The sequence below is a fragment of the Planococcus citri genome, chromosome 5 (assembly GCF_950023065.1).
Source record: "Planococcus citri chromosome 5, ihPlaCitr1.1, whole genome shotgun sequence".
NCBI classification, from domain to species: domain Eukaryota; kingdom Metazoa; phylum Arthropoda; class Insecta; order Hemiptera; family Pseudococcidae; genus Planococcus; species Planococcus citri.
In genome coordinates, this window is record NC_088681.1 from 16107855 (window position 1) to 16128793 (window position 20939).

The 20939-nt window shown below is 33.2% G+C and overlaps 2 protein-coding genes across 3 annotated transcripts; both read left to right on the forward strand.

The window, feature by feature from the left end:
* Nucleotides 1-4: 4 nt before the first annotated feature.
* Nucleotides 5-5630, forward strand: LOC135847626 (peroxidasin homolog). Of its 2 annotated transcripts, none has more exons than XM_065367256.1 (11): nt 5-156; nt 1401-1487; nt 1558-1702; nt 1777-1934; nt 2836-3010; nt 3116-3264; nt 4003-4176; nt 4264-4404; nt 4481-4650; nt 4723-4975; nt 5078-5630. In XM_065367256.1, exons 1-11 carry the CDS (start codon nt 111-113, stop codon nt 5203-5205), a joined length of 1626 nt encoding a protein of 541 aa, XP_065223328.1. In that variant the 5' UTR covers nt 5-110; the 3' UTR covers nt 5206-5630. The 2 variants fall into 2 exon arrangements, with proteins under 2 accessions (XP_065223328.1, XP_065223329.1); XM_065367257.1 differs by having other exon boundaries at nt 3119-3264.
* Nucleotides 5631-6710: 1080 nt separating this feature from the next.
* On the forward strand, nt 6711-11329 carry LOC135848470 (netrin receptor DCC-like). The gene is made up of 10 exons (XM_065368382.1): nt 6711-6920; nt 7460-7538; nt 7667-7774; nt 8642-8798; nt 8892-9043; nt 9747-9917; nt 10242-10385; nt 10462-10631; nt 10704-10956; nt 11070-11329. Exons 1-10 carry the CDS (start codon nt 6897-6899, stop codon nt 11198-11200), a joined length of 1389 nt encoding a protein of 462 aa, XP_065224454.1. The 5' UTR covers nt 6711-6896; the 3' UTR covers nt 11201-11329.
* The last annotated feature ends 9610 nt before the right edge of the window (nt 11330-20939 follow it).

Below are 20939 nucleotides of genomic sequence, written 5' to 3' on the forward strand. Positions count from 1 at the left end.
TATCTTCCGGCTTTAATGATATGATACGAATAGGTAGGTGTCTAGTTATTATTCGGCGTTTCGCGAATTGAATAGATGAATTCATCGTATGGTTAACTAAGTTTGTTGAAATGTTGTTCCAAGTGACATTTTATTTGTATTTGCTTATTTCGCCAGGTAAGCATTTAGCAAAGATGTTTTTGAATTAATTCGCCATTGACTAATTTCAGAAATTTTTTTAGCAAAAGCGTTTAGAAGAAAGCTCAAAGTACCTATTTAAAATTTTCAAAACAGGCCTCATAACTAGTCAATTTTATAATGACTTTGTCATTATTTTCAATTTTGATCTTTGAAAGTCCTTTTCTTTCAGTAATTATTCCTTTTTAAGTCCTTATCGATGCCTGTAAGAGAAAATAATGTAAAAAAGTTGAAAAATTATGACGATATTTTTCATTTTTGATAGAACTACCCTGAGTTGGTTACCTAATAGTAATCTGTCGAATAGGGTGTAAGTATCATTTCGCAAAGTAGGGATTTTCCACCCCCACCCCTCCCCCCAAGTTTGGTGAGAAAATAATTCCCTATTTTTTATTTGTCCTCCATCTGTAAAAAAAAGTGGTGCCAAGAGCCCCCCCCCAGTCAAAAAATGGAAAAAAAATAAATTATCAAAATTCTTTCTTTCTAGCTGCGTTGAAATATTTCTAGATAATCCCCTTTTCAAGAAAAATCTTTCCCTGACCCTTCAAACCATATTCGCCCCCTAGTAAGAAGTCCCTCAAAGTGGAAAAAATGAAAAGAACGAGAAAAAAATCAGTTGTAAATATCTCATTTCCACAACAGAATTTGTTCTACACAACCCTCTTTTCAAAAAAAAAAAAGTTTGTTGGACTATTAAAACGATGTTGGCTCTCTTGTACATGGAACCCCCTTCCCTCCTCCAAATTTGGGAATAATAAAAAAAATAATGTCTGTTCCTAGAAATTTTTTGAAAATTTTTCAATGATCAAAATCTGTCTAAATAAACACATTTCAAGAAAACCCTCACTCTGGGGCTCTGGCGTCAGTTATTCAATGATGTTTTATCATTCAAAAAGTTGTAAAAAGCCTGTGGGCTGAACCAACGTTTAATAAAATAAAATTCTTCTTCAAATGATAATGGGTTTCCTTTCTATACAGCTCCTCGAAGTCGAAAAAATCAACCAAAAAAAATTGAAAAATTGATAGTTACCCTATCTGTACAATTAATTTTTTGAAAATGTTTCATTTCTAGGAGAATTACTTCTAAGTAAATACACTACACTTTCAAGAAAACCCCTCTCTTGGTCCTTCTCCTTCAAATCAAATTGGTCTCCATAGCCACCACTCTTACTCTTTTCATAGTACCTAATAAGATTACTGAAAATGATTGCCAATTTTTACAGCATTTGGCTCAGTGATTGAACAGCCATCTGAGCCATCTTGGTCAGGAAATGGACACCGTATGAAAAGAGAAACAAAATCTATTCCGGGTAAGAAGGTCATTTTTCTTGAAAATGCATTCAAAATGGGTCAACATTTATTCGAACATTGATCTTTCAGAACCTCGTTTGACATTTTCACCCGATGATAAGGATACCTTCTCTGTGAAGGAGGACTCGGATCTAGATATATCTTGCGAAGGACCAATGAAAGCAATCTCGTGGTACTACAATAATTCAGAAATATCGACCAATAAAAACGCCGAGTAAGCTATCGACCACCAAAGGAACAACATTTGAAATCATTTAGAGTGAATGACAAAATATCACTTGATTACAGCGTTTTTCAAAAATCATCTGAATTGGACGGCGGAGTGATGAAAAGAAAATTGAAATTCGACGATTTACAAACAACGAATAGCGGCAAATACACTTGCGTGGGTTTCTCAACTTCTAATGGAAGTAGAATCGAACGTACTGTTTCACTCTCAGTTCAAGGTACATACATATGTGATGTGTGATGTAGTTACGAGTAAAATTTTTTTCGAACCCAGTTCCTCGCTATTTTCAGAATTGAATGCTCAAGGGGCACTTGAAGATTTAAATCAAAAAATGAACAAATATTCGAACTCAGCGACTTCAAATCAGTTAAAATCGACATGTCACATGATATTTTCAGAATTTTATCAAATTTGGGGGCTGGAGGGGCATTGAGGGGTCGTACGCAAAAAATAACCAAATATTTGAACTCAGCACCCTCGAAAACCTAACAAACGATAGGTCACACGGTATTTCCATTTTTTCGGTATTTTGACCACTTTTCAAGGCACTTGTGGGATTAAAGGGCGGCTTAAAGAGGTCGAATCAAAAAAATAAACTGATATTCGAATTTAGCGTCCTCCAATTAGTAACAATCGATATGTCACATCGATTTTGGAATTTTTTGAATTTTGGCGTAAATTTGGGGCCCTTTTGAGGTCCAAATTCAAAAAAAAATCAAAAATGAAGTGACATATCGATTGTTACTAATTCGAAGATGCTAATTTCAAATATATATGCTTATTTTTTCGATCCGACCTCTTTGAACTCTGCTTTCACCTACATCAACGCTTTCAAACGTGGTAAACTTACAAAAAAAATTGAAAATGACATGTGACAAGTCGTTTGCAAGGTTCGTGATGGCGCTGAATTCGAATATACAGTCATTTTTTGGTTGCAACCCTTCTGTAGCACTTGACCTCCTCATACTCCAATTGTTAAACAATCTGAAATGCAAAAAATTTGTAGTGCGATGAAACCTGATTTTTCTTACCTATAAAAATTATAGTTTTCAGTTTTCATTTTCTTAAGAGTAAAAAAGTGTTTTCATAATTTACCTGTTACCTATGTGTGATTTCAGAGACTGATATCTTGAACAATCCTAAACTAACAGTAAACGATGACAGAGTAGCCGATACAAATCTCTACTACAGAGTTAACGAAACATTGGAAGTAATTTGTAAAGGAGATACGGAATCCATCGTATGGAAAGGCCCACCGAATGGCTGGCCTATTCCAGAAACACTCAGTGCCACGTAAATTATCTACATACAAAATGAATAACAAGACTTCGAATATACATAATACGTATTAAATAGGTAGGTATTTAATAGGTAATTAATTATTTTTAAATACTACAGAAGCAATCGTATGCACGTGGAACGTATTAAAAAAAAGAAAATAGCATTGAAATTCAAAGCAATCACGACCAGCGATGAAGGAACCTACACTTGCGAAGCAACCAAAAGAAAAAACACCAAAGCAAAAAGTTTCAAACTATACGTAATTGGTAAGCTTTATACACGTATTTTGAATTTCATCGGTGTACAAATTACAAATACCGGCAATCCCATTTTAAAATTGCTGTCTGTGGGTTTTGTGTTTGGCCCTACCATTTCCTAGCGACAGAATAAGCGTCAGATTATTGAAATTAGACATTGGATGGGATCAAAGGGGGAGGTAAGAAGAAAGGACAGAGGGAGAGTTCAAAAAATGACATTATGAATACTCAATAAAAAATTGAGCAGCTTCGAAAATAAAAGACCATTTTTTCAAAGTGTAAAGATATCTAAAACATTTTCTATGAAAGTCAAGAAAATTTGTTTCAAATTGGGTACCTACTGAAAATTCTCTATGAATTACTGCTATTTTTTGGTAAATTACTGAAAATTTTCGATAAACTACCGGTAATAATTTTGCTGCTAATTACTGTTCATTTTCAGTAAATTACATACGTTACCAATATATTTTGTTAAATTACTCGTAATTACCGAAAATTACCAGTAAATTACCAATTACTACTGGTAATTAAGCAAGAATTACTGGTAATTAACCAAAAACGACCAATTTTGATATTTAATACATGAAAAATAACCCATAGTTTGAGTCCTGCAAGGACTGTGTCCCAATAAAGTGAGACAGGGCAGAATATGGTTCTAATTGACTGTAGTTTTGAGACACTTTTCTAGTATTGTTTTTAGCTCAAGAGCATAATAATATCGATTTGTTTTTTGTTTTTTTTTTTCAGATCCTGTTCGTATAACTAGCTTCCCACAAAGCCCAACTACCAGGGAAGGTGACAACGTTACGCTGGGATGTACCGCAACAAGCCATCCTAAGGCAATAGTGAATTGGTACCAGTATTTCAACAAAACACATTCCGATGGAACATCATATTTTAAAATAATCGATGACCAAACTAGTGAGTGCTTTACTCGAATCAATCCAGCAAACTACCTTTAAATGTGCTTGTAGGTATTCCTTACTAATGATAAATTCACAAATACAGATTCGCATTTCAAATTGGACGGCGATAATTTACTCATCAGCAATATAACTTACAGAGAGGCGGGCAGGTATAGGTGTGAGGCGATTCAAGATATCGAAAAAGGTTCCACGGATAGACGAACCATCGATGTGAATGTTGAACGTGGGTCACAATTTCACTCAAAAATTTATAACGATTTCGATATTTGCGAATAATCGATATCTTTGAAAATTTCCAGATAAACCGTACCCCTCGAAGAATCATACCATTTACGAGAAGAAGCTCAACACGCTGGTCGAAGTGCCATGTGAAATGGTCGCCAATCCTGAGCCTTTCTATACGTGGTTTCAAAATGTCAATGGCACATTTCAAATGATTAGTGCTCCGAGTCCAAATAAAAAGCTCACAGTGGGTGTAAATTTTTCCTTTTATTTATTCTTCGAATAATTACTAGACTTGAATATTTCAATCGATTTGTAGATAAATTTCAACCAAGAGTCGCAATTCGGCGAATACAAATGTCAGGCTAATAACGCAATTGGTTACAATGAGCAGTATATTTCATTAATTCCATTGGAAAACCCAAGACCACCGAAAATCGAACTGTATACAGTAAGAAAAACTTACGCCTATCTTAAAGCTATAGCTGAGAGAAACAGTAGCTTCATTTTCTATAATATCGAATACAAGGAAAAGGATACCGGAGAGTGGACTGGCATGAATGTTACTCTAGGTAAGTAAATAAAGTTTATAATCATTTTTAAAAAAAAATCAGATACATATATATACTACAATAGAAAACAAAATATTGTCATTTTGAACTATAATTTTTCAGGAGAAACCTGGGATACGAAATACGAAGTACCCCATTTATTCGAAAAAACCAGATACATCGTAAGAGTAAGATCTATCAACAATTTGGGTGTGAGTGAGCCATCAAATGAAATAGAATTCACAACATGATCAGGATGAGACTTTTACCACAGCATCAGGAATACGACTCGCCGCATCGTTTATTGTACTATTATTCGCTATTTTGCTCCGACAAATGTTTTAAATATTCTCTGGAATTAAAAATAAAAAAAATAGATAACGAGGCGAGATCTCATAAAGAAACGTATGTACCTCAATCGGCGGTGTTTTAAATTTTAATATATTTTTGTCATTATTAGTCATCATAAGCTTTTGGAAACGCAACCGTGGCAAAAGCTTACCTTAAACTTGATTTTTCAAAAGTCAATTCACTTTCATGGTATTGCGAAGTTCGACTAAATTGAAATTGAGGATGCTAATTTCTAAGTACCATACCCATACTTATTGTTGGATTTTGTAGTTGTAAGTCATTTATTCAAAATTATTCTAAACGCTTAATATATTTTACAAAATGATTGATTTTTTTTTTAGATTAAAAAGTGGTAAGTATTCTCTGCATTGAGGTATAGAACTGCTCAAGACATAAGGAAGGTTATCATAAAGCAATGAAAATCGCCGAAAAATATTGCAAAAATTAATTAAATATTGATTCGAGTAAAACTTTACAAACTTGCTTGAAATATTATAAAATGAACTCAAAATTATTGAAGAAATAAATGAAATAAGTACATATTTTAAAAATCAAATGGAAAAAAACTTTCAATTGAAGCATTAAAAACTGCTAAAAATTATGTTAAAACTTACAAAAAGCGTTCAGCAGTACAGATATTTTGAAAAATTACTAGAAAGAGCTTAAAAATCGCCTCAAATACAAGAAAAATTGTAAAAGATGTTTAAAATAGCGTAAAAACTGATTAAATAGGTATTCCTAAAACTCGATGAAACATTGCAAAATAAGGTTATACACAATATATAACGTACTGAAAAATTTTCAAAATCGGTTAAAATGGGGCTGAGAAAAGTGTTACTAAAATTTCAGAAAATGGGGATTCCCCAAAAACGAGAGATGATGTGGATCTGAAATTTTTCACGTGGTAGTTTCTCGATGGTACCCAGTACCCACCTTCCATGCTAGTGACATGTGACAACCCGAGATTAGGAGCATTTTGAACAGAGGTGTTGCCTACTCGAGTGTAATTATTAACGGCATCGTGTCATTTAAATTGCCTATACTTCAACATGGCAGGATTATCAGAAGTATAAAATCTGATCAAATTCACGTTTTTGAAGCTATAATTCGTCAGGTTACAGGAATTCGGATAAAAAAATGAAAAATTTACAAAGAAATGTGGAATCGAGAGTGCTATTAAATTATACAATTAATTTTTGAGCTCGAAATCGTACGAAAACAGGAAACTACGTCAATGTCATTAGTTATTTGATTATTTTGTTCGTCATTTTACCGACATTTTGCCAGGTATCAAACATTGTTCAACGACACGGTTTTATCTATTCTCCTTATAAGGACTGATATGGACTACAAATTTTCAGAAATCAACAATTTTGTGGTGCATATATTTCCTGTAAATGAAAAACCAGCGCGATAAATTAAAATTATTCCGGATGCGAAAATAAAAATTTATGTAGCCAACTATCTCTTATGCATTGCATTTTTACTTGATCAACTGTATGCACATGTTTTTATTGCGGTAGATTAATACTACAATTTGTTAAAGTAAATAACTAATTGTTGAAGTGAGTGTTCGTGGAGAAGTAGCATAATGGTCCTCATACTTCTGCTTTTGGTAAGTTTATCAACAAGGGAATCTTTACAACTCGTCAACTTCCAATTGAGCTGTTTGTTCACTGAAAGAACAAGCCATCCAGACTTCAGAACCGAATTTTCAGCACCGAAGTCAATTTTTCAACTTTTGGTGAATTTTTGAAAATAATAGAAATAGCCCATTGGTATAAGTATGGGTAATTCTCAGAAAATGGTAAAATTCGTCTAAATGGCAAATTTCTCGAGGGGCTTACGAAGGTAAATCAAGTTTTAGATTTTTATCATTCCGACTTTACTCTTTTTGTAGAAAACTAATTCCGCCATTTTTGAAAATTCGCCAAAAAATCAATCTCGCCAGCTGAAAGTTTGGTTTTAAAGTTTAGATGACGTGCTCTTTTAGTGAGCCAAATTTTAGCTCAATCGGAGTTGATGAGTTGTAAAGGTTTTCTCACTAGTAATTTTCCACCATTAAAAAAGCAACCGCGAAAAATATTCAAAAACGTAGCCATTGTTTTGCTTCTTTTTTTCATGTTCTACATAATTTTAACCACTTTCTTCTAGATGCTTTGTGCGAAATTCCACGAAGTTGCCATGGAATATAATGAAGGAGCAGGAGCTTTGGTCATGTTTATTGATCCAGGTATGAAAATGTTTCGGGTAAAATCTTTTTGGTATTTTGAATAACTTATAATATACAAAACTGTACTGATTAAAATATACTTAATGTATTTGTCTGTGAATTAAAACAAATTTGTATGTCTGTGCAAGTATTCACGTGCAATGATGGCACTCGTATCCGCGGACGTCAATTATGCGATGGAAAAAGAGACTGCACTCAGTATGAAGATGAAGATGAACCCATTTGTCCCGGCGAAGGTAAAAATGATACACACCAACGAGGAGGCGTAGAATAAGATGTTTCTAGGTGCAATGAAAAAATGCATCATCTTTCTCTAAGAGCCCTAAGCTGTTCCTCGCTTCGCTCTGCGCATCCCCTCAATTTGTCAGGATAGTTCATTCCTATGGGGCTCGCCTTTGCATGACAATATCCATTCAAGATGGTTTAAACAAGCATACGAGTAGGTCATTCTTCGCTTCGATCGGAACCTCCAAAAGCACTTTCATGAAACCCACTTAATCTGCATGCCAAATCGCAGCCTCCAAGGTCAATTTGAGGAGGTTCCCGTGATGACACAAAATTAAAACCATTAAAAAGGACACGAAAATACAGTCATTTTTTCTTTGCTGGGAAGTGGTGGATAAAAATTGAAAAGTCGAAAACCTCGAAATACACATTAGCGTACCTTTCAAATGCGCATGTCAAATTTCAGCCTCCTATAGGTCAATTTGAACGGAAGGAGGTAGAACACTAAATCAAGAATGAAGTGACATAAATCGATTTTTACTCATTTTTAGGCGCCAAATTCGAATATAAGCTTATTTTTTCAATCCGACCCCTCTCAACTCTCTTTCACCCACATCAACGCTTTCAAACGTGGTCAACATATCAAAAAATTGAAAATGTGGCGTGACATGTCATTTGTAAGGTCCGTGAGAGTGCTGAATTCGAATATTCGCTTATTTTTTGATTGCAACTCTTCAGTAGCCCTCCTTCTCCTTCTCCAATCTTGAAACAATCTGAAATGTAAAAAATGTGTGGTGTGATGAAACCTGATTTTTCCTACCTACTTGAAAATACAAATAGTTTTTAGGTTTAATTTTCTTAAGAATGTGTGATTCCAGGGACTAAACTAACAGTAAACGATGAAAATGTAGCCGATACCGATCTCTACTACAGAGTTAACGAAACGTTGGAAGTAGTTTGTAATGGAGATACGGTACACATCGTATGGAAAGGTCCACCGAATAGCTGGAATATTCCAGAAACACAGAGGGCAACGTAAACTATTTACCTACAAAATTACCAACATGACTGCTATTATACATAATATTAAATAGGTATCTAAAAATTAAAAATTTTTAAATCTAACAGAAGCAATCGTGTCGACGCGGAACGTATTAAAAATAAGAAAATAGCATTGAAAATCAAAGCAATCCAGACCATCGACGAAGGAACCTACATCTGCGAAGTAGCCAAAGGAAAAAACACTATAAAATCAAAACGTTTCGAACTCTACGTAATTGGTATGTTTTATGTATTTGAATCTCATCGATGTACAAACTACATACAAAGCCCAAGTCCTTCTTATAAAATTGCTGTTTGGTGGTCTCGTGTTCGGCATTACCATTTTCTAGCGACAGAATAAGTGTCAGATTCTTGAAATTCGATATTGAATGGGACCAAAGGGGGAGGTAAGAAAAAAGGACACACGGAGACTTCAAAATACATTATGTATTACGTGATTAACTGATGATAAGTAATACTCAGTGAAAAATTGGGCTGCTTTGAAAATAAAGATATCTAACACATTTCCTATAAAAGTCAAGAAAATTTGTTCTATATTACCTACTGAACATTTTCTATGAATTACTGGTATTTTTTGGTAAATCACTGAATTTTTTTTTGCAAATTACTGTTCATTTTCAGTAAATTACAGATGATTACCAATAGTTTTTGTTTTACTCGTAATTACCAAAAATTACCCGTAAATTACCAATTACTACCAGTAATTGAGCAAGAATCACAGGGAATTAACCAAAAATGACTAGTTTTGGTTTTCAAGTACCTACACTAAAAATAATCTAGTTCGAGCCCTGCAAGGAACGTGTCCCGAAAATGTAATGGAGGGCAGAATATGACTCTAATTGACTGTAGTTTTGAGACACATTTCTAGTTTTGTTTTTGGCTCAAGAACATAATAATGTCGATTTGATTTTTTTTTCTCAGATCCTGTTCAAATAACTGACTTTTCACAAAGCACAACTACCAGGGAAGGTGGCTACGTTGAGCTGAGATGTCTATCAACAGGCCACCCTAAGGCAATTCTGAATTGGTATTTCAACGAAGTACATTCCTATGGAACATCACATTCTTACAAACTTATCGATGGCCAAACCAGTGAGTGCTTTACTTCACGAAAAAAAAATTTAAAAAAATTACTATTTCAGTATATCTAGTAACCGGATCCCATTCAAAAATAATAGTGATATTTACTCAGCCAAAAAATACATTTTATGTACCTATAAAATTAGATAAAATTTATTACTCTCATAGTAAAATTTACTAATCGCATAGTAAAAATCACAATATTTTTGAATGGGATGCGGTTACTGTTTGAAATAGTAAAAATTATCCATAATTTTTTTTCCGTGTTAAATCAATCGAGCAAACTACCTTTAACTGTTCTTGTATTCTTTACTAATGATAAATTCACAAATACAGATTCACATATTTTCAAATTGGACGGCGATAATTTACTCATCAGCAATATAACTTACCGAGAGGCGGGCAGGTATAGGTGTGAGGCGATTCAAGATATCGAAAAAGGTTCCACGGATAGACGAACCATCGATGTGAATGTTGAACGTGAGTCACAATTTCACTCAAAAATTTATAACGATTTTGATATTTGCGAATAATCGATATCTTTGAAAATTTCCAGATAAACCGTACCCCTCGAAGAATCATACCATTTACGAGAAGAAGCTCCACACATATGTCGAAGTGCCATGTGAAATGGTCGCCAATCCTGAGCCTTTCTACACGTGGTTTCAAAATGTCAATGGCACATTTCAAATGATTAGTCCTCCGAGTCCAGATAGACTGCTCAAAGTGAGTGTAAATTTTTTCTTTTATTTATTCTTCGAATACTTACTAGACTTGAATATTTCAATCGATTTGTAGATAAATTTCAACCAAGAGTCGCAATTCGGCGAATACAAATGTCAGGCTAATAATGAAATTGGTTACAATTGGCAGTATATTTCATTAATTCCATTGGAAAACCCAAGACCACCGAAAATCGAACTGTATACAGTAACAAAAACTTACGCCTATCTTAAAGCTATAGCTGAGAGAAACAGTAGCTTCATTTTCTATAATATCGAATTCAAGAAAAAGGATACCAGAGAGTGGACTGGTATGAATGTTACTCTAGGTAAGTGAATAAAGTTCGTAATTATTTTTTCCAAAAAAAATCAGATACCTAGTACCTCTACCTACCTACGATAGAAAACAAAACATTGTCATTTTGAATAATTAATTTTACAGGTGAAACCTGGGATACGAAATACGAAATACAAAATTTATACGAAAAAACGAGTTATATCATAAGAGTAAGATCTATCAACGATTTGGGTATGAGTGAGCCATCAAATGAAATAGAATTTACCACAGCATAAGGATGAGAATTTACCAGGGCGTCAGGAATACGACTCGCCGCATCATTTATTGAATTATTAGCTATTTTGATTAGACATATGTTTTAAATATTCTCTGGAAAGTGAAAAAATAAAAAAGAGAAGTTTGTAGTTGTATGTGCATTTATTCAAAATTCTAAACGCTTCATATATATTTTTCAAAAAAATTGCATATTTTGCTTGAGATTGAAAAGTGGTATTATTCTCTGCATTGAGATACAAAACTGCTCAAGATAGAAGAAAAGTTACCGAATAGCATTGAAAATTGCCGAAAAAATGGCAAAAATTGATTAAATATCGATTTTAGTAAAACTTTACAAACTTGCTTGAAATAGGTATCATAAAATTAAATTAAAATTACATGTATATAGAAAATAAATGAAATCATCTAAAAATCGAGTGAAAAAAATTTCAATTGGAACAAAAAAAAATGCTAAAAATTATGTCAAAACTTAAGGTAGATTTGGGTAATTGCAAAGCACTTTTTGATTAGTGACAATTTGAGAGGGCGCTGTGAGAAGACTATTGCACGGATGAAGCTGAAATTTGTACCACTTATACTTCAGGGGGTTCTCTATATCAATGGTAAAGTTTTGGTACAATTTGGTCCACAAATCGTTGAGAAAATTGAAATTTGAAAATTGGAAAATCGACTTTTGCATTTACCCCATGCTGGGGTAAATGCAAAAGTGGACGATATTTTTTTTATTATTTTATGTTTTTGCATTTTCAACACACTCACTGTATTCTACGTGTCATTTGCTAACTTTTGATGTATTCGTGGTCTTGATTCGGTTAAAAATTCGATAACTTTTCCACTTCCCAAAAAAATGTTTAGGGGAGTGAAAAAATGTTGAAAAATTATTTTTTTTAAAAACTCGCTAAAATAAACAAAAAATCCACAAGAATAGAATATAAAAAAATAGTTCAAAATGTAAAGATTTCAATAAATCTCACACGGTGGATGTAATAATAAAGTAATTACAAACACCCATAAAAAAAAAGTTCCACTTTAAAGTTCCATAAAAAGATGTTACGGATGGCGAAAAAATTGATTAAAATTTCATAAAAATTGTACCATTTTTAAAAAATTATTGGAAATCGCTCGAAAGCGGTTGAAAATATGAAAAACATTAAATATCATTTTTTTTTAAATGATATTTTGAACTTTATAGGTATGCTCTTTCAGACGAAATTTGTTCAAATTTTAGAGGTTTCAATGCAAATATTTCATCACATACATGAATTTTAGTACACGTTTCAAAACTTTTTCAGCAGTTTGAGCAGAAGTCATCTACGAGTATGTTTAGGTACACTAGAAACAATTTTGATATGTCAACAATTTTTACCTCATATCAAATGACTTTTAACAGCATTTTGTGAAATTTTTGTTTTTTTTTAAAACAATAAACGACATTCAAAAAATTTGTTGAATAGGTACCTACCTACCTATTTTGAACGATTTCAATAGGTATAATTTTGACAATTTTTTTCCATTTTAAACTATTTTTATAACGAAAATCAGCAAGATCGAAAGATTTAAAATTCCAAAGAGCCAAAGCTCGATCATTTTTGGATACTTGGTGAATTTTTGAAAGTTCATAAAATTTAAAAAAAAAACATTCTCAAGGGCGATTAGAAATTTTAGAAAAAATTTACAAATTTGCTGGAGTTTTCAAAAAATTCAAATTTTGATAGTTTTCGAGTCAGGTGATCGACGACTGGTATTTTAAGACACGCTGTTTCGATCTAGCTTGGTTTCGTTTTGATTCTGTGAGTTCAAAACTTCCTCATCTTCGAAAATTTATACTTCATAAAATAACTTTAAAATTTCCCTCACCAATTTTTTTCGAATTTTTAATTTGTCTAAAATTTAGAAATGATTAAAACAAAAATTATAGTGAAAAAATTGATTCAAAAAGCAAAAATACCTCAATTTTTGTGCGTTCTGAATCAAATTTTCGTCCACTCAAGGGAGAAGGGCAATCCCAATTACTCCTTTCACCTCTACGTCATAAAACTATTCAATTTTCTGGGTCACTTTCTTTTGCCTTCCACCATCTACGTTCTCCCTCTCCTCCTCCTCTAGTAAATCCATCTTAAATTAATTAATTTGCACAAATATTCCTCTCATTGAATTAATCACATTCGAAAAATTTGCCTAAAAAAATAACACCATCGCCATGATTTGTCTTCTCTCGATACAAAATCACATTCCCCGAATACCTTTAGTTTCATTTCCTATAAAACTGATTTTTTTCTCAACTCAACACCGACAACTGGCGACAATCTTTCACCTTGTCTAGGTCTAGGTCTATACGAATATAGTTAATTTAAAAACCACAAAAAATATGAAAATAAAATCAGTTACGAGCGTGTTGTTACGCTCCCTTATTTAGCTACAAATAATTCGCGAATGTAGCAATATAATCAACTGCGGGTAACCGGTTTCAAAGGACATACAAAATATTGGCAATGTTGCGGCCAAAACGACTTCATTGCTTTGATAAAGATCATTGAAAAAATTCACAATAAAGAGCCAGAGCGCTAAAAACTCATCCTCATCAACCGCCGCGCACGTACCAAAAACCTTATACATTGGTGCTGGATTCATGAAGAGGAATTCCAAGCATTTGAGGAATGCAACGAGACTAGTATTTATTTTCTCGGAATACGTTTAAAGCTAATTTGGTTCGATTTAAAATTTATTGTTTATAATTTTTTTTTTTTTCACTAAGCATCATCATCATCGCGAGTTACGAGAGAGAGAGAGAGAGAGAGAGACTACGATCCGCGAGCCTAAGATGACTCATCAGCATCCGGCTTCAATGATATCATACACCTATAGCTCTGTCTGTGTACAACATAGTGTTGTTAGGTATTTATGGTAATGGTAGGGGTACTATAGAGTAGACCATGTGCTTCATTCATTACTTCCTCACTTCCTTAGTCAAATTTCCAGAAATATTTTTTCTTTACTCGTCGTCGTCCGGTCGTCGTGACGAACCATGTGCGGTTTAATTTAGCGCCAAGATGTTTATCGCTAAACATACCAACGAAGGTAATCGTCGATATGAGTAATGGTTTCGTAAGCTCGTACACTTAAATAATACCTATACAGACTGGTCAAATATCCAGAGAGATTCGATGATTCGAAATTCCATATTTTTCATATTATATACGTAGCCCTACCAAACACTTGCTCTGATTATTTTCAATGCAAGTTGCACGATATTAGAGGGAAAAAAATTCAGATAATCTTATACCCCGAGGTGATTCGTAGCCACAGAATTATTTTCCCACGAACATACTCGATAATATAGCAACTCGAGTGTTGCCTAAGGTCACGGACTAGTAGGAGAATATGGCCTCCTTCTCCATTCTCGAGATATATCTCATTTGGTTGAATAATTGATTCGGTGAATTCCTTTGAACGTTCACCCGAATCAACGAGATTGTTTTTTGCAATTTTTTGACGACATCTTCGAACACCTAAATCACCGTAGCCAGTTAGCTTATGGATCATTTTTTGATATGCCTCATCATCGTGGGGAGATCCGAAATCCAGTGAAAGTCTTCCTTTACAGTTCCTCATTATACGCGAATCATTTCAGCTATAAAAATTTCCATCCAATGATTCATCGCACTGGAAGTCAACTTCAACTTGAACAAATCCACATCACGAGTACATACAAATGGCTCTGGCTTCATCCTCCCTCGTCGTAATTTTTTCCATTCCAAGTGCTCCCACGCGATCAAAACAGGCGCCTAGAAATTCGCGCGCCATCGAGCTCGAGTAATTACATCACCATAACCCAATTATCCGCATTTATTCTCGGAAATGGCCACACTGAAATATGGAATGTAGCGGTAAAAGTGGTTGCTGTATGGTACAGATGAAGGTAATCTGAAATATGCGATCTCGCAGTCACTATATAGTCAGAGTATCACAGCATACACCGAAAAACTTTGATTTACCGACCTACAACATTATATGGTCTATCAACGCGTTATCGAACCTGTTTTGTTTTTTTTTCCTCGTGTCTTTTTTTGCTTCTTCATCTTCAATCTTCATTTTCATATATCCTAATTTCGCGCGCTATGCTGTATATGTAGTGTTCTTGACAAATGAATTACCGAATGTATTCCAATTATTTTTATTTTTTGGGGGGTTTTATCACTCCTGTAGTCGAGCTGTAGAGTGGAGAGTCCTCCTGGTGCTGGCGATAGCGATGGCGGTGTCGAGAGTCGAGACCTCCGAGCAGCGAAATTCAGATCTAGCTTGGTGTGGTCTCTCACTATCAGCATCACGAACCTCTCTCTTTAACTCAATATACGAGTATATGGATCTGCATTCGGTAAAGTGGTCGGTGGCGCACCTTATTAGTTAAACTGACATGTGTTTGGTTACCGCCGCACTGTAGTCTTCGAGATGGACTATGAATTCCATAAATCGTGCTAAATGGTATTCACGTATCGTAATTTGGTTGCGGTATATTCGAACGATAAATTTTGCTTCTGAGATCTGGAAATCTCACGAGAAGTCTTTACTTCTTTTGGAAGGGGGCTTCACCTCGAAAAATTTAATATTGCAGTAGGTCCAATTTTTACATCAATTTTTTAGGAATTTACTAATGAATTGGAGAAAAAATCACTTTGAACTGGCACTTTTGAAATTTCGCAGTAAAACCACCTAAAACAGCGTAGAAAAAGCATAAATCCGCTCGTTATACACATTAAGGTGGAACTTATTAATTTATAAATGGTGGACAATTTTTTTCGTTTTTTTTTCCGCTCCCACCCCCTAAAGTTATTACCTTGAGTGAGAAAATCAGGCCATGAAATTTTCAGTCGCTTTGGTGAAAAATAAGTGGTGCCGATGAGCCTTCCCAATTTTACAAAATATGAAAAAAATCGAAATACAGGATGTCTAACAAATCTCCCACACAAAAAAACTATGACTTTTTCATGACCTTTTTCACATTTTTACCGCATGAAAATCCACCCCTCCCCCCACAAAAAAATTAAATAACTTGAAACCGCAAGGAATTTTTTAAAAAATTTATAGACAAGTAGGTACTTTAGTTTTTTCATTTTTCTGATTTTTTAAACAAATTTTTTATTTTATTTATATATTTATTTTTTTATTTTAGGGCTTTTTGAAAAATTTTCAAGTGTATTTCGAGCAAAATTCATGACTTTCATGACCACCTACCAAAATTTATGACTTTTTCATGACCGTTAGACAACCAGAAATATCAAAAAAAATTTTTAAGTTATGAACTTTCTAGTTCCAATACCTTAGCCAAGTCCATACTTGAGTAGAATCAACTTGTAAACCAATTTTGAACCTCTATCTCAACCTATGAAAAAATTTGAAATTTTACTTTGATTTTGAGGTCTGCTACAATAATACATATAAATACATAGGTATGTCAGTTTTACAAAACTTTTTTCTGTGGTCAAAATTTTTAGAAAGTCTTGCTTTTTTGTTCCAAATTTTCCAAAAAGTAATCAGCTGCTTACCAAAATTTTGAAAAATTTTACTTTTCAGTTTTCTTCTCAAGATTATGACGAAAAATCTAGAACTCTACTCTTTTATAAAAACTTGAGATTACTTACCCGCCTTTTTTGTAAGAATTGTAAGTAATCAAGTTTCTATTAAAGTTTGATAAAGTAATCAAAAAATCTTACCTTCTTTGGCCAAAATCGAAAACAATTTTACATGTTTGTATTAACACTGAAACTGTTGAAAGTTAAAAAACAGATTTTTTGACAAAATTTTGCCATAAAAGTTTTTTTTTACTTTTTTAAAAATCAAAACTGCAAAAATTGCAAAAAAAAACTCTTGTTGGGGCCAAAATTTTCAAAAAGTGAGAATTTTTTACATGAAAGTAAACTTCTATGTCACAAAAAATTGGCTTTTTGTTGTCAAAATTATGAAAAAAATGTGATTTTTCCTAAATTTCAGAGCGTTAAAACTAGTGATGGGATATTATCGATATTTCGGGATATCAATATCGTCAAAATATCGGAGGTCTGATATCGATAATATCGATATATATCGGATGTTTTTGATGTTCATAAAAAGGCCATAAAACAGCTGATTTTTGATGAAAAGAGAAACTGAATCATCTCTATGCTGTTTCTATTCCTTATTTTTTTGCTTTTTCAGTATCTAGCTACCTATTTGGCGCTTTTTAAAATAATGATGACATTGATGACGTAATTGTCAACATTTCATCATTCTACAGATGTGGCCCATGGCTACCATTAATAGCCGTGATAATCACTATTTTACTCTAAAAGAGTCTGAAAATGCTCAAAAAGATCAAAAAAATACCTCGCACAATTTATTTGCGGGATTTTTGCATAATTTTTAAAAATTTTCCGATAATCGATTATCGGCTTTAAAATATCGATATATATCGACGGCGGCAAATATCGATATATATTGATAAATATCGATAATATCCCATCACTAGTTAAAACGCGATTTATAATTGCTCATGGCTCATGAACGTTATATCGCGATTAATTTTACATTGGTTTAAATGGGGTTGTCTAGGGACTAGAGGAAATCAGCATTATAATGAAAACAGTGTTATAACAAGCTTTTACTGTATTGTTGAATATTTCTCACCCCTCTACATGCCGGAAAAGTGGAACATTGTCCCCTTCCCCCTCCCCCCAAAAAAACAATGGAATGAAACATCAAACAAGTGAACCATTTTTTTCTGAAAAATCATTTTTAAAAAATCTGAGAGATAGAATTCAAAAAAAAATAAACATCGAAAAATTGCCATAAAAACTGAAAAAAAAAATGAAAGAATGAAATGAAGGGGGTCGGGGGAGATGAAATTTGACAAAACAAAGATGCTTTTTAAGTAATTTTGTAAAAAAAAACTGGACTTTTGTTTGGCAAACTTCAAAACGAAAAGAGGACTCTTTCTGCAGGTAATGCAAAAATTAATGCTTTTTGGACGATTCAAAAAAGCAAAAATTACAACCGTTTGAATATTTTATCAAAAAAATACTCCCTGAAAATTGTTATGAAAAAACATTACAACTTATCGCCAACTTGCTAAAAACTGACTCTTTCTGACAATTTTGACAAAAAATGAGAATATTTTGATAATTTTAGGTAGCAAATGCAGTGGTTTTTTGGTCAATCTTGGCAAGAACAGGGCTTCTTGACAATTCTGGCAAAAATTGGCCCTTTCAACAATTATACTAGAAATGAACATTTTTTGACAACTTTTACAAAAATGGACACGTCTCCATTTTGCCAAAAATTGATGTTTTTTGACAATTTTGGCAAAAGCAGTGGTTTTTTTGGGCAATCTTGGCAAAAACATGACTGCTTGACAATTTTGGCAAAAATTGGCCCTCTTTGCCAAATTTACTAAGAATGGACATTTTTTGACAACTTTTACAAAAATGGACACGTCTTGACTATTTTGCCAAAAATTGACACTTTTTGACAATTTTGACAAAAACAGGAATTTTTTGACAATTTTGGCAAAAGCAGTGGTTTTTTTGGGCAATCTTGGCAAAAACAGGACTGCTTGACAATTTTGGCAAAAATTGGCCCTCTTTACCAAATTTACTAAAAGTGGACATTTTTTGACAACTTTTACAAAAATGGACACGTCTTGACCATTTTGCCAAAAATTGACACTTTTTGACAATTTTGACAAAAACAGGAATTTTTTGACAATGTTGGCAAAAGCAGTGGTTTTTTGGGCAATCTTGGCAAAAACAGGACAGCTTGACAATTTTGGCAAAAATTTACCCTTTTGAGAATTTTGACAAAAATGGACACTTCTTGACCATTCTGCCAAAAATTGACGCTTTGGGACATATTTTGACTTTGAATTTAGCAGAAAAAAAATCAGAACCTTATAAGCAAGTCTGGCAAAAAACAGGATTTTTGGAACAAGAAGATGACTTTTTAAACAGATAAGATGAAAATCAATTTTTTGGGGGGTTTGGGGTGAAGAAGGGGCACAAAAGCGTGCCCCCTTAAGAAATGTGAAAACAGATTCTGCTGCTCAGAGATGAAAAATTTTCAAATAATTTGTACTTCCAGTCATTAATTTTACATTTTTTGTTGATAATATGTATTTTTCAACTTTGAGGGCTTTATTATGTATGAGCTAAGAGACCAAAATCATTTGGAGAACTAAGGGAATGGGTTTCTTAAAAATATGCTTATATTTTGGAAAATTGTACCCCTTGAAAAATTTTCATAAAAATTCTACAAACATCAATTTTCTATTTTTTGTTATTTTTTCCAAATTTGAACGACTCCATACCAGAGAACCAACAAGACTTCATTATGACCTAAACCTGGTAGTTTTTTAAGAGGAGAAGAGGAAGGGGTTGAACTGCATAATTTATTTACATGGGTTCATTTTGTTCGATAAAAAAGTAAGACAAGCCACTTATTTTAAGAAAACAGTAAAAAAACGCCATAAAAACGTTTAAAAATTCTATAAACTTTTATGTAAAAAAATCCAAAAACGAAATTGAGCAAGCAAAATTTAGTTGGGAGAGGAGAGGAGAGGGGAATTGGTTTCGTTCATATCAGACAGCGCCAATTCAGAAGGTTCCTTATGTAAGCAAAATTAACGAACCATAGTTTTTTCGCTCTTCCAGAGGAAGTTACCTAATTTGGAATTCCCGGAGAAAATTTAAAACTCGCTGGAGGCTCCCGAGTAGCTTGAAAGTGATGTTGAAAAGTTGTAATAAAGTAACTATTCTCATCCGTTCATTTCGTTTGAAAAAATTGTGTTTTATGAGAAAGTTAAAAATTTGTCATAATAAAACCTTTTTAAAAATTCATCAAAAACCTAAAATTGAATTTTGGATTTGAAAATTTTGGTTACAGGAGTTTTTGGGGTAGGTGGGTTCTTTCAAACCCCACAATTGTGTTATTTGCCATTAGATTTTAATGAAAGATACAAAATCGTTCAGAAATTATTCAAAATTCTGAAAAATTTACTAAAAATGATTAGATAAGACGTAATTAATATGCAACACTTTTTTTTATAAACAACAAACCACGATGTGAGTGATAACTTTGGAATGAGATAGGTATCTAAATATAAAACAAGGACCTAAAATTTTTCAATTACAATAAACTACTTATTCAGAATCAGACTTAAAAGACGTCAAAGGAAAAGCCACAAGCATCATTCTCCACAAATTTTCTCAACAATATTCCAGCCTTTCAAAGAGAATTACCTCATATCAGCGTTACCTAATCATATCGAAATGACTTTCCGACCGACTTACTATTTCCGGTCATCACGCGGTTCATATCAAATTACTCATATAAACATGATAACAGATTTTTTCATTTTTTTTGTCAGGTGAAATATGTAAACACACGTACTTTTTTACGTCATAATATATATTTTACGTCACAAAGCAAACCTTTTCCAAAAAAAAAAAAAGATGATAAAACAATCGTCAATAGTCCTTATTATCCAAAAACGCAAATACCTCGTCATATCCTCGCATTCTACTAATACCTGAGAAAAAATTTCACTTCAACTTCATTACATACGTAGAAGAGAATTCCAAAAAAAGTTTGAACATTTTCAAGAGAAAAAAATAGGTAACGGAGAACTTGGAAAATCACACAATAACGATGAACAACGATTTAATTTGGGGAGGAGCACTAACCAAAGCTCATAAGTCATTTCCCTGGAAA